Source organism: Limulus polyphemus, unplaced genomic scaffold (genome assembly GCF_000517525.1).
Source record: "Limulus polyphemus unplaced genomic scaffold, Limulus_polyphemus-2.1.2 Scaffold3851, whole genome shotgun sequence".
NCBI classification, from domain to species: Eukaryota; Metazoa; Arthropoda; class Merostomata; order Xiphosura; family Limulidae; genus Limulus; species Limulus polyphemus.
In genome coordinates, this window is record NW_013669461.1 from 57,960 (window position 1) to 72,006 (window position 14,047).

General features: G+C 31.6%; 1 protein-coding gene across 1 annotated transcript in view; it reads right to left on the bottom strand.

The window, feature by feature from the left end:
• Positions 1-2,477: 2,477 nt before the first annotated feature.
• The window catches only part of LOC106470162 (protein cornichon homolog 4-like), a 25,129-nt gene continuing 13,559 nt past the window's right edge, over positions 2,478-14,047 (bottom strand). Inside the window, 4 exon segments of the mRNA XM_013930691.2 lie at positions 2,478-4,837; positions 6,134-6,158; positions 6,161-6,273; positions 10,033-10,145. Coding sequence (XP_013786145.1) covers positions 4,777-4,837; positions 6,134-6,158; positions 6,161-6,273; positions 10,033-10,145 — 312 coding nt within the window. The 3' untranslated portion in view covers positions 2,478-4,776.

The window sequence follows — 14,047 nt, forward strand, 5'->3', positions numbered from 1 at the left end:
CGGAAAGTTAATTAACAAACGGAGACGTAACAATATATTGGTCCAAGTATGGCTCGGGATTAGCCTGTGAAAGTACGTGGATGTGAGGAAGAATTCTTAGTTAATACTGGAGCAGTAAGTCAAAGGTTTTGCCAGTCATTGTCATGTAATTAAACCAGAAATATTCCTCCCTAGTAGAGAATGGAGAAGCTTGACTCTGCATCCATAATGGGGCCATTACCAAGCAAGCAAGTTATCATCTCTGCCACCAAAGATGACAGAGGTTATGTTTTCACATCAGTTCGTGTTTGTCAGCAAGATTCCTTAAAAACAGATGAATGTATTTGGACGAAAATTGGTATAAATTGAACTATGATTCAGCTTTGAAGTGAATGGTTTTTTGGAGGGTCAAGATAAAAGGTCAAAGTCACGAAAATCCAAAAAAATCACTATCTGTTAACATCGGGACCAATTTTTCACACTATTTTTGCTCTCTAATTCAATCAAAAATGAACGGATTTTGGATGAAACTTCGTGGAAATAGGTAGAATGTTATTTCTCATTATTCTGCCAAAAATGGTCTGTGTCCATTGCCAACGACAGACACAGTTTCGTATTTTTTGAGTGCCAAATATGATCAATGCTGCATGGCAGGAGGTATGTGCTCTACTCACAGAATTTTGTTACAGTAATGGCATTTGAGATTGCCCAAGATACACTGTTTTTATCTGAAGAAATCAAGCCATGCTTGCCCAGACAGTTCTCTCTCTAAGAGCAAAAAAACATTCAGGTTACAGTTCATAATTACAGTAAAGTTATTGGATGAAAAGTTTGGCATTATGTTGCAAAATGGAGAAGTGGCCAAAACATGCTACTGAGTTACTACTTGTTACTCCACCTACACTACATCACCATTTACATACAGAGGTTGTTGGCTGGAGATAACGAAAAAATATGGGAAGTTGTTGATGAAATTTATTAATGTATTTGTTAGCTCAGATGGCTGGCTGAGAAGAACAAACATCACAGATTCTGGAAATGTCTTATAGAGACCATCAGGGATATGGGCCAGTGTTTAGATGGGTCAGACAGAAAGCTGAAATCATTCACAACTAGCATGTTTTATGATGCAATCCACAGTCTTCATGAAACTTTGCAGGATTTTTGGAATTATTTTACATAGCTCATAAAGTTAAAAATCGATTTGTTAACTTAGTTAGCCTGCTTTGTAGAGTCTCAGGTTGGTATCTTGCTTGGTCTCAGTTTCCACTCCATAAATATTTCAGCTTCACGGGATAAGTGCTGAGCAATGCACTAAAATCTTCTGTGGATAACCTACATAAAGTCAGTGCTCCCAACAAAAAAAGGCAATTATTAAATTCCAAGCTTTTCATGCAGATTGACATAACTCAAGAATCGTGCCTAATTCTGTCTTTAAGGAACTGAAAATGTTTGCAGCACCCAAGATGCAGTATCTCAATTGGCCAAAGAACTTGCCACATTAGGAGAATCATGAATTGAAGTTTCTCTTCACATGATGGAGTGCCACACTCAGAATATTTGTTGTTCAATCACTTGAGTTACATTAAACTCATATATTTTTATTACCCATTTGTTTGTTATTAGCTCTGGCCATCTCTACTTTTGAGCTGATAAGATCAAAGGGAAGGCAGTTAGTTAGTCAACTGCACTCACCACCAACTCTTGTGGGATTTGACCACCATCCACACTCATGACCTCAAAGGGCATAACCAAATATATATTTTGAAGTATTAGGACATGAATGATGGACAAAAATTAACATTATTAAGATGAGATAACAGAAGAATGAATTATAAATGGTTCATCATGTAGCAGTTGGGAAGGGCTATTGCATTGTAACTGGTTGAATACAGCAAATGAAGAAACTGTACTTAAATGGAAAGTAAGTAAAAGAAACTATTAAAATAGAATAACAAATTGGAAATTAGATTAAAAAGATGGTCAAAGCATTTGCCCAGTCAACAACTTGGTTTCAACTGTCACTTCTTCAAAATAAATAACCCAAGTGATATCTAGTAACGACTATGTGTTGACTGTGAAATTATGCTTGTGTAACTGAAGTAACATATTACCAAAGTTTTTTCTAGTAATTGAACCATTATAATGTTTAATATTTGTTTTGTAAAAAAAGTATTGAAAAGAACTATATGAAACAGAATAAAAACAGTACTTATAAATAAATTAATTTATAAAAATGGCTGATAGTCCCAAGTTTAGTCTTAGATAGGAAATGTAAGCATTCTAAGATCACATTCAGATAAAAAAATAACAAGAAATATGATAAAAAAACACCTTACTTCCATTAATGATTGACTTGATCATTTAAAACAAACAAGACTACCATTAAATAAATAATATTTGTTTAAAATAATTCATCAGTGTTCCAGGCTTAATTCAATTATTCTGACTCATAAGTGATGCATGAGGTGAATTAATTTTGTTCCTCCAGAAATATATCTATTTTGTAACTTGTTTTATTGACAATTCTTCAAACACTCTTTGAATAGCCTAATTTATTATTCCAAACTGTTACAAGAAATACTGAACATAGGAAAACAGTTTTAAAACTTTAAACAGGACTCTTTGTTAGTTGTTATTGGTCCCAGTACTCAATTTTACCCCTTCATCAAGTCAAGTGTAACTATACTGAAATATATTTGTTAAGTTTTAATAATGAAACAGCTGTTACAACATGTGAAATGTACTTCTGACCAATTTAGAAACATTTAAATATATATTACTTAACATGTAAATATAAAACAGGTAAGTAGTTTTCAAAGTAGTGTATATTAAAGTATAATTACAGAAATTATTAATACAGATCATCACAATTATTGTTACATCTGAAGGGTATGTTATGGTATTCACAGAGGTCAAACATTCCCTCCAAAAACTGTTAAGTGAAATGAATAAAACTAAGATATTTTCAATCACATCACAAACAAGACATAAGCATTGTTTCAGAAGTTCACAAACAGAATACTGGAATTTTATTTCTTCATGAGGCTGTACCTAGTGAATACATGCTTTAATCACAATTGGTTGTTTACTAAGCTAAATGATAAACAGTAACATATCACTGTCAGATGATAAACTTATAAAAATATAGTAAGCCCACAGTTTTTTTTTTTGCAAGGTTTTGTTCATGATTTCTGGCCAATACAGTATTAGTATTTTGATATTTACATAGCATGACATAGTCTTCAAGAATACCACAACAGCACATATTTCTAGAAGCCACTACAGTAAAAAGTAAAATCACTATTCACCATTCTTACAGGCAACAAAACAAAGCACAAGTGAAATATTATGTATTCTGTAACTGTAGAATCAACAGTCAGTAAAGAAGATATAAGGAATAATTATGTATCTTGTATCTGTGGCAAAGCTACTAAGGCTATTTGCCACCACCCATAATTTTGTACTATTGACCAGAGGAAAGTCAGCAACACCATTCACGCTGTGGGATTAACTGTGACTCTTATAATGTATATGCAGCTTAAAGTGCAGAGAATATTTTGTAGAACTGCACAGAATTGAAATGGCTTGCCAGCTTAAAATTCCAAAGATCTACCATAGGCCTAACATGCAACCTGGAATTAGATCTTAATTAAGCAAATTACACATTTTTTAAATTTTGTTTTATTTTGCATTGTGAAGGCATAAATTCTTCTTCAATAAATCTTTTACTTTGTCATGAAAAAAAAAGTTGTTTTTACAAGTTTCAAGGCCCATTCAATAAATATTTGTGAATCTTGTGACAAAACATGTTACATTACTTTTAATTTAAAAAAATGTATTTTAACCCATAAATATCTGTGATCAGTTTGTTCCTTGTGATGCTATTTTAATAACAGATTCAACACATTCATTTTCTGAGTTTATGAAGGCTGAAAAAAAAGAGGTTATGTATAGTAATGTATATACTTGCAGTTAAAAACAGAACTCTTTAGAAATCATTTGAAAACAATTTGTAACTTGAATCATTGATATGAAAGCTAGCATATTTTAGACTGGAAAATCTTTTATTTTATTTTATACAAGCAGTTTTAAATTGTTCTTGAAACTATAATAATTAGAATGTTACACATAACACTAAATCAAGAAATCCTAAAAAAACAACAACAACCATAAATGAAATCGCGTTTCCTTTTGTTCTCGAACTCTAAAACTATAATGATATTAAAAATATTTTTAACACTATCTATAAACATTCTTGTTGATTTATTTTAAAATAGACTTTTATTCCAGCTCAAGTTGTAACTACTGTGGTTTTCACAGTACACAGAATTTATTTTTTTTATTTAGTGGTCAAAATTTTAAACAAAAAACAGACACACACACATTTCACATTAAAAAAATTACTAAATCAAAATATACAAGTTTAGGTAAAATTTCAATTAACACTTAGTGCATTACAGGTAATTAATTTGTGTACATTATCACGTTGTTTTGTGTAAAAATTTTTATTTATATTTTCAAATTGATAATAAATTAAGAAATTACGTTTGAATTTGTATTACTTTTGAATGTGTAAGGAATAACCCAGCACTCTGACGAGTAAATGTATTATATCAATCAACATGTATGCAATGAATTTTAGTATTTTTTTGGAAGAAGTTTAAGATTCAACATGCTTATGAAAATGGTGTCAGAATTGCTCATATGATTTTCGATACATTTTTATTTTTTCACACAAATTTAAACTGTCCTTCAGTTGTTTCCCACAAAATATCTGAGTTCACTCCAAAATTCTCAAAAATCTTCAGCTGCTCCAGATGATGGAAGAGGTTTAGTTAGAAGAGATATTATCATGCTGCAAGAAAATTAAACACATTGTCATTTTCTCAAGAATTAACTGTTATATACTGTAATGCACAACATGGAAAAAAGTTTTTCTAAAGAAATCAAACAAGTCTTCAAAATATGTTCTTATTCAATCCAAGCATTTACATAAATAGAATTTAAAATTAATGTTCTCATAACCTATCTGGATAATTATATTAAACAATAAGGGAAAAATAGTAACTAACAAAATTAAGTTTGAGAAACATATCTTTGAGTCAGCTTCAAAGATTATCCTTGTTTCTGGTTCAGAAACTGTCAAAATATTGCTCAGCAGTAACAAATACCATTTAAAAAGTGTACAATTCCATTCCTGCACTAAAATATAGATGGAGAGATCACTTAATATACAGTAAAAATGCAAATAATATGAACACTCATGTGTGTGCAGTGAAACCTCATTGGTAGAAGACATTGACCATCCAGAAACTTTTTTGATGTAGACAAATCTTTGCAATAAGAAATCTAATTAATACTCCATATACTTCTATTCCATATCAGAACACTATTTCTTATAGAAAACATGCATTTCCTATGGACACAAGAGTGAAGTAACAGTAGATCAAAACAGAAAATGATGTGATAATTACTGTCCACAAAACACCTACACTCACAGTGGGTACCAATTTATTATCATATTTCTAAAAAGACCTTCACTAATAGAAGACACTGGTTTATGAATGACCTTCACAGTAGGAATGCACGTACAAACTATAATGGATATCAAGAGATCATCAGTGATTTATGCTATATTCATGCCAAGTTAAATGTTCCAAAATGAAGAAACACAGAAATATAAACATCATTAAAACATGATGTTTGTTTATACAAGAAAGTAACACATGTATTTTGTATTTTATAAGCAAGTCATTGGCTTGATCAAAATTATGATTTATGTGAAGATAATGACATAATGTTACTTTGTTTATTCAACTTGTATAATTATTTATGAGAAACATAAAGTTTATTTTACACACAGCTGATTTTTGTTCACCCATTTCATCTCTTCCCTTACTACTTTGCACTCCTACCTTTAGCAATTAATAATGTATGCTATTAATAATGTCCACTGTATTCAAAGTGACTGCTTCGACTATCCAAATATCTCAATGATTTGGAAGAATTATTTCATTACCAGGTTTCACTGTACTACTCTCGATAAAAAAACAACAACAACAAAAAAAAAACGTAAATAATTCAATAATGCAGTGATTTTTTTACAAACTGTAGGTATTAATACTTCAGTATATAAAAAAAAATCACTTACCAATACAAATATATGAAAAAAAAATCAAATAGAAAGCAAGGCGGATCAGTGAATCTCTTGTATGCTTCTTTAGGTTTCCACGATTGTGTATTTCTGTTGGATCATAAATCCCAAAGTTACCAGATGGTACCTGGACAACCCTGAAAAAAAGAATAAATAGAAAGAGATCATGTATCATATCTTTTATTCTTTATGAAGAACTCAACCATATTCCAATATTCTCTATATGTCTACATTCAATATAACATGTAAACAAGAGATAATAAAAACAGTTTTAATTTTCAACTACAAAAAATATATGACACTTTTATTTTTGATTATTAAACCAACAGCTTCACTAGTTCTGGAAATTACCTACGCACCTTCCAAGATTAGTGAAATAGAACGAAGAAACTGGCTGTATATAATGCAGGTATCCATATTCAGATCACTAACAAACTGTGCTAACTAAAAAAATAGATACTTCACACTTTCAATTCCTCTCAGTGGTAAATCTGGGGATTATAATAATAAAAATTGGGTTTCAATACCCCAGTGGGTACAGCACAGACAGCTCATTGTGTAGCTTTGTGGTAAAAAAACAAACAAACACTCGTATACACTTACAATGTCTATAAACATCATTCTAAGTTTAAGAAAATAGAAGGTAAGGTAAAAATGCTCTCATATGTACTTTTCAAATACATTTTAATGTACTGTGTGCATGTGTGTTTACTTTCTTTAATTAAAAAAAAAGGTTAATTATCCTTCTATAAGAACAATGTTCCATTCCCTCATTGGTCATTCAGATACACACGATAGTAGATTATTGCCTAACTGTACAGTTTTTGCAAAGGATTGCAAGGTCAATTTTATACCCATCTTAGCAAATTTTTGCAGACCCTCTACTGTACACGCATGGGCAACTCTAAGGCCACTTTTACACAGACCAAAGACACAAAAGTTCATTGAAGCCTCACAGAAGGACCTGATAGGTATGGAGTAGTTAAATGTGTTATGATTTCAGTTTCTTCAGACATCATGAAAACAGCCATTGATTTCAAGGAGTAGCTTAAAGTTTGAAAACTTGTGAGCCTTCATTAACCTTGGTTTATTATCTTGCTAAACCTGCTAGGAAATAAGCCAAGCTTCATTGTAATGGTTTTTTGGGTCAGAGGATTCTCTTACTTGGTTTTGGAACCTATTGGTGTCAAAAATGATCAGCTGTGCAAGTCTACATCCATGGTGCTTTTTGGCTCTTTGTAGATTAATCCTCCAAGATTTTCTTTACAATTGTTACACTGTACTTGTAGGTTCTTGATTGTTGGTTGCAAGGTACTTAAAATATACAAATATATGTTTGTAGACTAGTCATCCAAGACTTTCTTCACAATTGTCACACTGTACTTGTAGGTTCTTGATTGTTGGTTGCAAGGTACTTAAAACATACAAACATATGTTTGTAGACTAGTCATCCAAGACTTTCTTCACAATTGTCACACTGTACCAGGCTGTTGCTACCCATTTCGCCTTTGTTCAAACCCCACTGATAGTGAATGGTGTACAAACAAGCCAGTGATTAGGCAGTATTAAATTATCTATTTGTATGTTTTAAGTACCTTGTATACTAAAAAGAACCCACAAGCAACTGGTGCACAAATAATTTAGAAAAGTCTGAAGACTGATTGGATTTGACATTATTATCTTGTGCAACTGGCAGATGTATTCAAACATGAAAAAGACTGTTATGTGAAAGACTTAACTGTATTATTTTGGCATTGATGGGCCGATTTACAACTTTATTGAAAAATACTGTAAATTACTTATTACTTGCGTGGAATTAACTTTCACAATTTTTGTGGTATGTATGTTTCCACGAACAATAGTTCCAGCAAAATAAAAAGCCCTTATGAGTGATAAATAAATGTTGTTTCGGCATAAATTGGCTTGCATATCTTCGCTGTGATGAGTTTTAAAAACATCAAAAATGGCTAGGCACTTCCGTGCTGGATGTAACTTCAGGGTTTTATGGGTTCTCTTGAAGTAGGAGATGACATAAGTTAAGTACCTGCAGCAGCTTCCTAATACACACACAGACAAGTTCATTGCTTTGAATAGGTGGATTACCAACACATCGGTTCAGTTGCACAGCATGATTACAAAGGCTTATAATATGAAAAATGTTGATTAGAAAAACAGAATGATGTCTAAAAAGTTTTTCTACGCTTATGTAATGGAAAATTAATGCATTTTCAATTTCATTTTTCTGTGAAAGTTAAAACATGCGAACCAAGTGTAAAACCATGAAAGATAATTTCTGGGAACATTAAGTAAACTACAATAAATCCTGACAACTAATTGCATGAATAAAAGTTCCACTTCCTAGCAAAGAATTCACCAAGTCTAACGTAACGAATGTCTAACCCAATTGTTAAATAATTGTAATTTAGATCAACTCAAGTAATAATAAGTAAACAATGTTGTAGCTAAGTATCTTGCATGTAATTGAATACATAAGAAATTATTTCATTTTCTGAACTGGCCATTAATCTCATTATCCAGTAATTATCTCTATTGTTGATAAGTTAATTACATAGCACTCCTATAAACAACTGCTCGAAAATTGTAGACCAAATGTCACATGTTGCTACCAAGTGTACTTTATGACCTAATGTCTGATCAATCACAACAACTGCTCGAAAAAATGTGTGCACCTCCAGTATCCAGAATGCACTGCATCCATATGACAACAGACATTACAGCAATAACATATATATCTCATCTGGCATGCAGGCTATTTCTTGAACAATTGTATCTTTCAAGTTCAGAATTATGCAAGGCTTCATACAGTATACACAACTTAAAGAACCCTCACAATCAGTAATTTTCATGTCTAAATAATACATGTATACACAGACACAAATACTCTCTTGAAAATTTTAAATGAACAATAAATATAACATAATGTATTATCTTCATCATGTATTATCAGTTGATGCTGAGAAATTTACATAATAAATATTAGTAACTTAAGAAAAGTGCCTAGAACATACTTTTAAGTGATAGTTGTTAGCTGACAATATATTTCAACATAGCTTCCAAGAGTAGTAAAAAATTAAAAGTGGTTATAAGGCTTTCTGAAGATATGGGCCTATTGCACAATCAAGGAACCATTCTTCAACTGAAAGATGCCATTGTAACAGAGATTCAGTTGGTTATTTAGATGTCTTATGCTGTAATATTCAATGCCAGCAAAGTTGAATGTACAGAAAATGATGGTGGCAACGTGGATAAAAGCTGCAGAGGAATCACTATTACTATTTTTCAGAAACTCATCCAATACACTTCCTATTGTGTTCTAGGCACAAACATAAAATATTTCATGTATATATTACATAGTTCACCGTACACACTGTTCCAAGTCCTCACTGACTTCATAGCCACATTAAAATGCAATATCAGAAGTGTAAGAAACACATTAGCAGATTAACAAATAATGATTCGTAAACACAGTAATCTTTATTGTAGAAAAAATGACTACATTTCTACAGTATATTGGTCCATCTTTTTTAGGTATGTTGCAAAAATAAGTGTACAAAGCTTATATACGAATGAGATGTGGGGACAGACGGTTTACAGATAAAAAGAATGTTGCCATCCGAGATCATTGAAATTTTACAAGTGAGGTTTACAACTTAAAGATATTGCAATGTACTGTTGAAACATATTTTTTTTTCTACAAAATATTTTTTTTGTTTGTTATTTTACTACTGTTATAAATATGTTAAATAAACGACAAATTCTGAATCAATTAATTAGTCAATAATTAATGATTCTAATTTTTTTTAGAAATATTTCCAATGATATTTTTTAATTCATTCACAATTATCAACTATATCAAACAATTGAAGATTACATACTTGTAGCCTTGCCAAAAGGTCATTGGTACATTTAGTAGGAAGAGAAACCAATGAAATGTTACTAGAAGGAGGAAGGTTAGAACACCATTCCCAACCAATTCTGGAATAACCCACTATAATAAAAAGAAAAAAGGCAATTAGAACTGTAGCAATGACAGACTCAAAACTTTCCCATATACAACTGCATGTACAACATAATTATTAATATTATTTAATGAAATCATGGAGATAAGCTGTATAATTAAAAAACTATAATGAAAAAAATAAACAAAAGTCAATGCTACCAGTCTCCATTTAAAATACAAAAAAAACAACTATTTTTGCAAATAAAATTTTCCTCTTTCATTACAGAAATGTTTCTTTTGTCCATTTTCTCCTAAAATTTCAATATTATTCTTAAACTTTTTTTACTGTTCACATAACCATACAAATTCATCAAGTAATATTTGGTGTTTCAACTTAACAGATCTTGACTGATAGTTTTTTATTTTTACAAACATCAATATTCTACATTTAGTGAACAAGTTTCTTCCATATTCCGAACTAATTAACCTGGATATGTTCTCTGATAAGGAAATTAGCAACTATTAACCAAGAACTATTTCTGTTTTATGACCCAACATAAGAGAACTGGGAACAATTAGTTTCTTGTAAACTAGACGTATAGGCACATATGGTTGAAATACTCACCTCATTCCTCCTGAACAAAAGGTATTTAATACAGTAATTTATACTTATGAGTAATCAATGTGTAATTATTAAGTTATACAAAAAATTAACATAATTGGATAATTAACTTAAAATTCAATTTACAAATATAGTATGCTGAATTGTACATTTTATTTCGTACCATGTCTTACAGCTAGATAATAAATAATGCTATAACAAAACACCCACTTAATGCTTGGTAAATGGCCAATTTGATCATTTTACCAAATATTAGTGTCTATTCAGCTGCTGAATAGTTGCAGATTTCATTAGTTACAAGTACTAGTATTTAATATTAACTTCTGATCAGTGAAAGTTATGTAATTAGAGTGAAACTAAAACCTAACCTGACAATTAGAATAGCTAATAAAATATACATTTCTTCTTGAATAGGCTAGAATGCATTGATTATCAGTTGCGTATAATTTCTGTTAACATTATATTCAGCCTAAAACTGACTATAGACACTAGGAAGTTATACCAACATAATACACAGACGGTCGACAAATTATTAAGTTTATTAATGTGAAATACATATATCAATAACCTTTTTTAGTAAAATTCATAGCAATTATTTAAACAAATTCAGTTATCAGTAAACTATCTTTTTTCATGTTTGTTTGTATAAATCTATTTAATTTTCATATCATTCAAATCATATGATCCTGCTTTAAAATGTCAAACAAAAATCTTATTTCACTTCAAATGAAATAATTTTGATACGTAAGTTAATATTCTGATTTTCTGAGCAATAACCTTTATCAGTCTAATTGAGTTTATATTAATCAGACTTTTACTAAATAATTAGCCATCAGCAACACAATTTTTTTTAAGAAACTTGATATTCAAATTTGTTAACATCATGAACTATTTTCTTATAAATACATTAATTCCTTGTAAGAAAAATATTTAGTAGGCCTAAGTGTTTTTGTTTAAGATTCTTGTAAAAACTACACTCATAACTATCTATCTCATCTGCAGTCATCCCTCGTTAGATGTAGCTCTCCATCAGACCAGTCAAGTACTTCCCTTTCCATGCTCAGACGGGATTTTGGTCCTTCATTAACACACTGGCCGGGATGTTATTAGTGGGTATATATTATAGTGACACCATCCCTCACACTATTTTGCTAACTGAAATAGTTACTGCCAGCCAGTATGCTAACTCTGACTGTCAATGATGTAACTTACCAAATGCTACAAGATAGCATCCATCAGCCTGCTGCTGCTGACGTCGTCGTTTCCCTGGTACAGGGCTCTAACTGGGTACCAATAGCTGGAGCCAGCTGAGCCCAGAACTCACGAGCTGGGCAGGGTCACTACTCCCTGAAGCAGCACTAAGTGCTACCTGGTACACTCATAACAGTATATCATATTAAGCTTATCACTTCTCATTCACTGAAGACACACTGCAATATACACTTGGTCATTAGGATTTCTCACTCAGATATCTTTGTTCAGTACTAAAGTTAAAAAGTCTGAAGTTTAATAAAGAATTGAACTTCTATACATATAAAACTAAATTGTTCATAAAATCCTTTCATTTCCAGAGCCATCTACACTAGGTATTCAACTGGAATTATTATACTATACTTGTTAAAGTACTGTTATTGCATCCTTCTCAGTCCGTTATTTACCTTTTTACAACATTTCATTGATACTTATATGTCCTGTAGTTTTCATTGCACTGCAAACTAACAAAACTGTTTAAAGAAATATACTACTAAAATGTTGTTAAGGATCAACCTTTCAGTTCAAATACAAATTACCGATTGAATTAAATACCCATTTGTGACAAGTACTGACACTCATTCTCTTTGACTATCAGCACTCACTTCATGGGGTATCACGATATGTGTGAAGATGCTCCCTCAGAAACTGCCTTAGTAGTAAGTGTAATGGCATAAACACAAATTACACATTAGTAAAGTGATGTACATATCAACAATGTGGTATGTACTGATTTTCCTAAGAGCAATTGGCTAGGCCTACAGCATATCAGGAGATTTGAGAAGATATCTATTACAAAATAGTTACATATTTACTCTAACTGACTTTGTTGGAATGAAAGGTAGAGAATGGACATAATATAACACAAAATAAACAATTTTCATTAAATCACTAAAACAAATGTGTTTGTGCTTGTTCAGGATGCTGGATAGTCATTTTTACATGATAGTGAACTGTTTCTTCTTCAAACAGTATTAGTCAAGATCATACATCAGACTAACTAAAGCAAACATTATTTACGTGACTGTTCATTCACACTTAAAATTAAGGAAAGTCATAGCCTTGATGCATCACCTGACCTAACAATGGAGAACACTGCTTTCGACAAGAGCTGGATGATTAGTGGGCTTTGTCAGGCACATTGATGAATTACATGCAACTAATGAGACTTGGATAGTTGGAATAATAAGAAATAGTAGCAACTGGAAGCACTAATTTCAATTAATCAATTATTTACATGACAATAGAAAATGCTCACAGGTAATCAATTATATTAATTGCCCAGTCCTACTGTCAACATCCTTGGACAATGTGAAGCATTACAGCCATACCCCTCATGGACAGACCAAGTGTTACCACAGAAGAATGACAAGAAACATAGGCAGCTAGAACAAAACCAACTTAATGACTCCATAGGGTTGTGCAGAAACTGCAAATACCAGAACAACTGATAAATTTCAAATAATACTATATTAAAATAGAACAGGAATGCAGAAAATGCATTGTACATTTATATATCACAACAGGGGGCTTAAGATTATTCAATGTCATATCATCAATTACTGAATATGTCTGGTCTCCTATACGTGGAGTCACAATCCTAAGATAGATCACCATACTCAAGAATTAGTCACATCCATGACCTTCTTTAAGGGTAACCCAACTAATAAATGTCCTTCCACATATAACAGGGGTTATAGTTTCTACATGTTGCTTTGACAGCATCTTCATGGAGCTGACATGAGGTGTGGAAGAGCCTAAATCCCTACACTTCTGATACCTTGATACATTCAGAAACACTTAAAATTGGTACACTTCTGATACCCTGACATATTCATAAACAGTTAAAATTGGTACACTTCTGATACCCTGACATATTCATAAACAGTTAAAATTGGTACACTTCTGATACCCTGACACATTCAGAAACAGTTAAAATTGGTACACTTCTGATACCGACATATTCAGAAACAGTTAAAATTGGTACACTTCTGATACCCTGACACATTCAGAAACAGTTAAAATTGGTACACTTCTGATACCCTGACATATTCAGAAACAGTTAAAATTGGTTCAC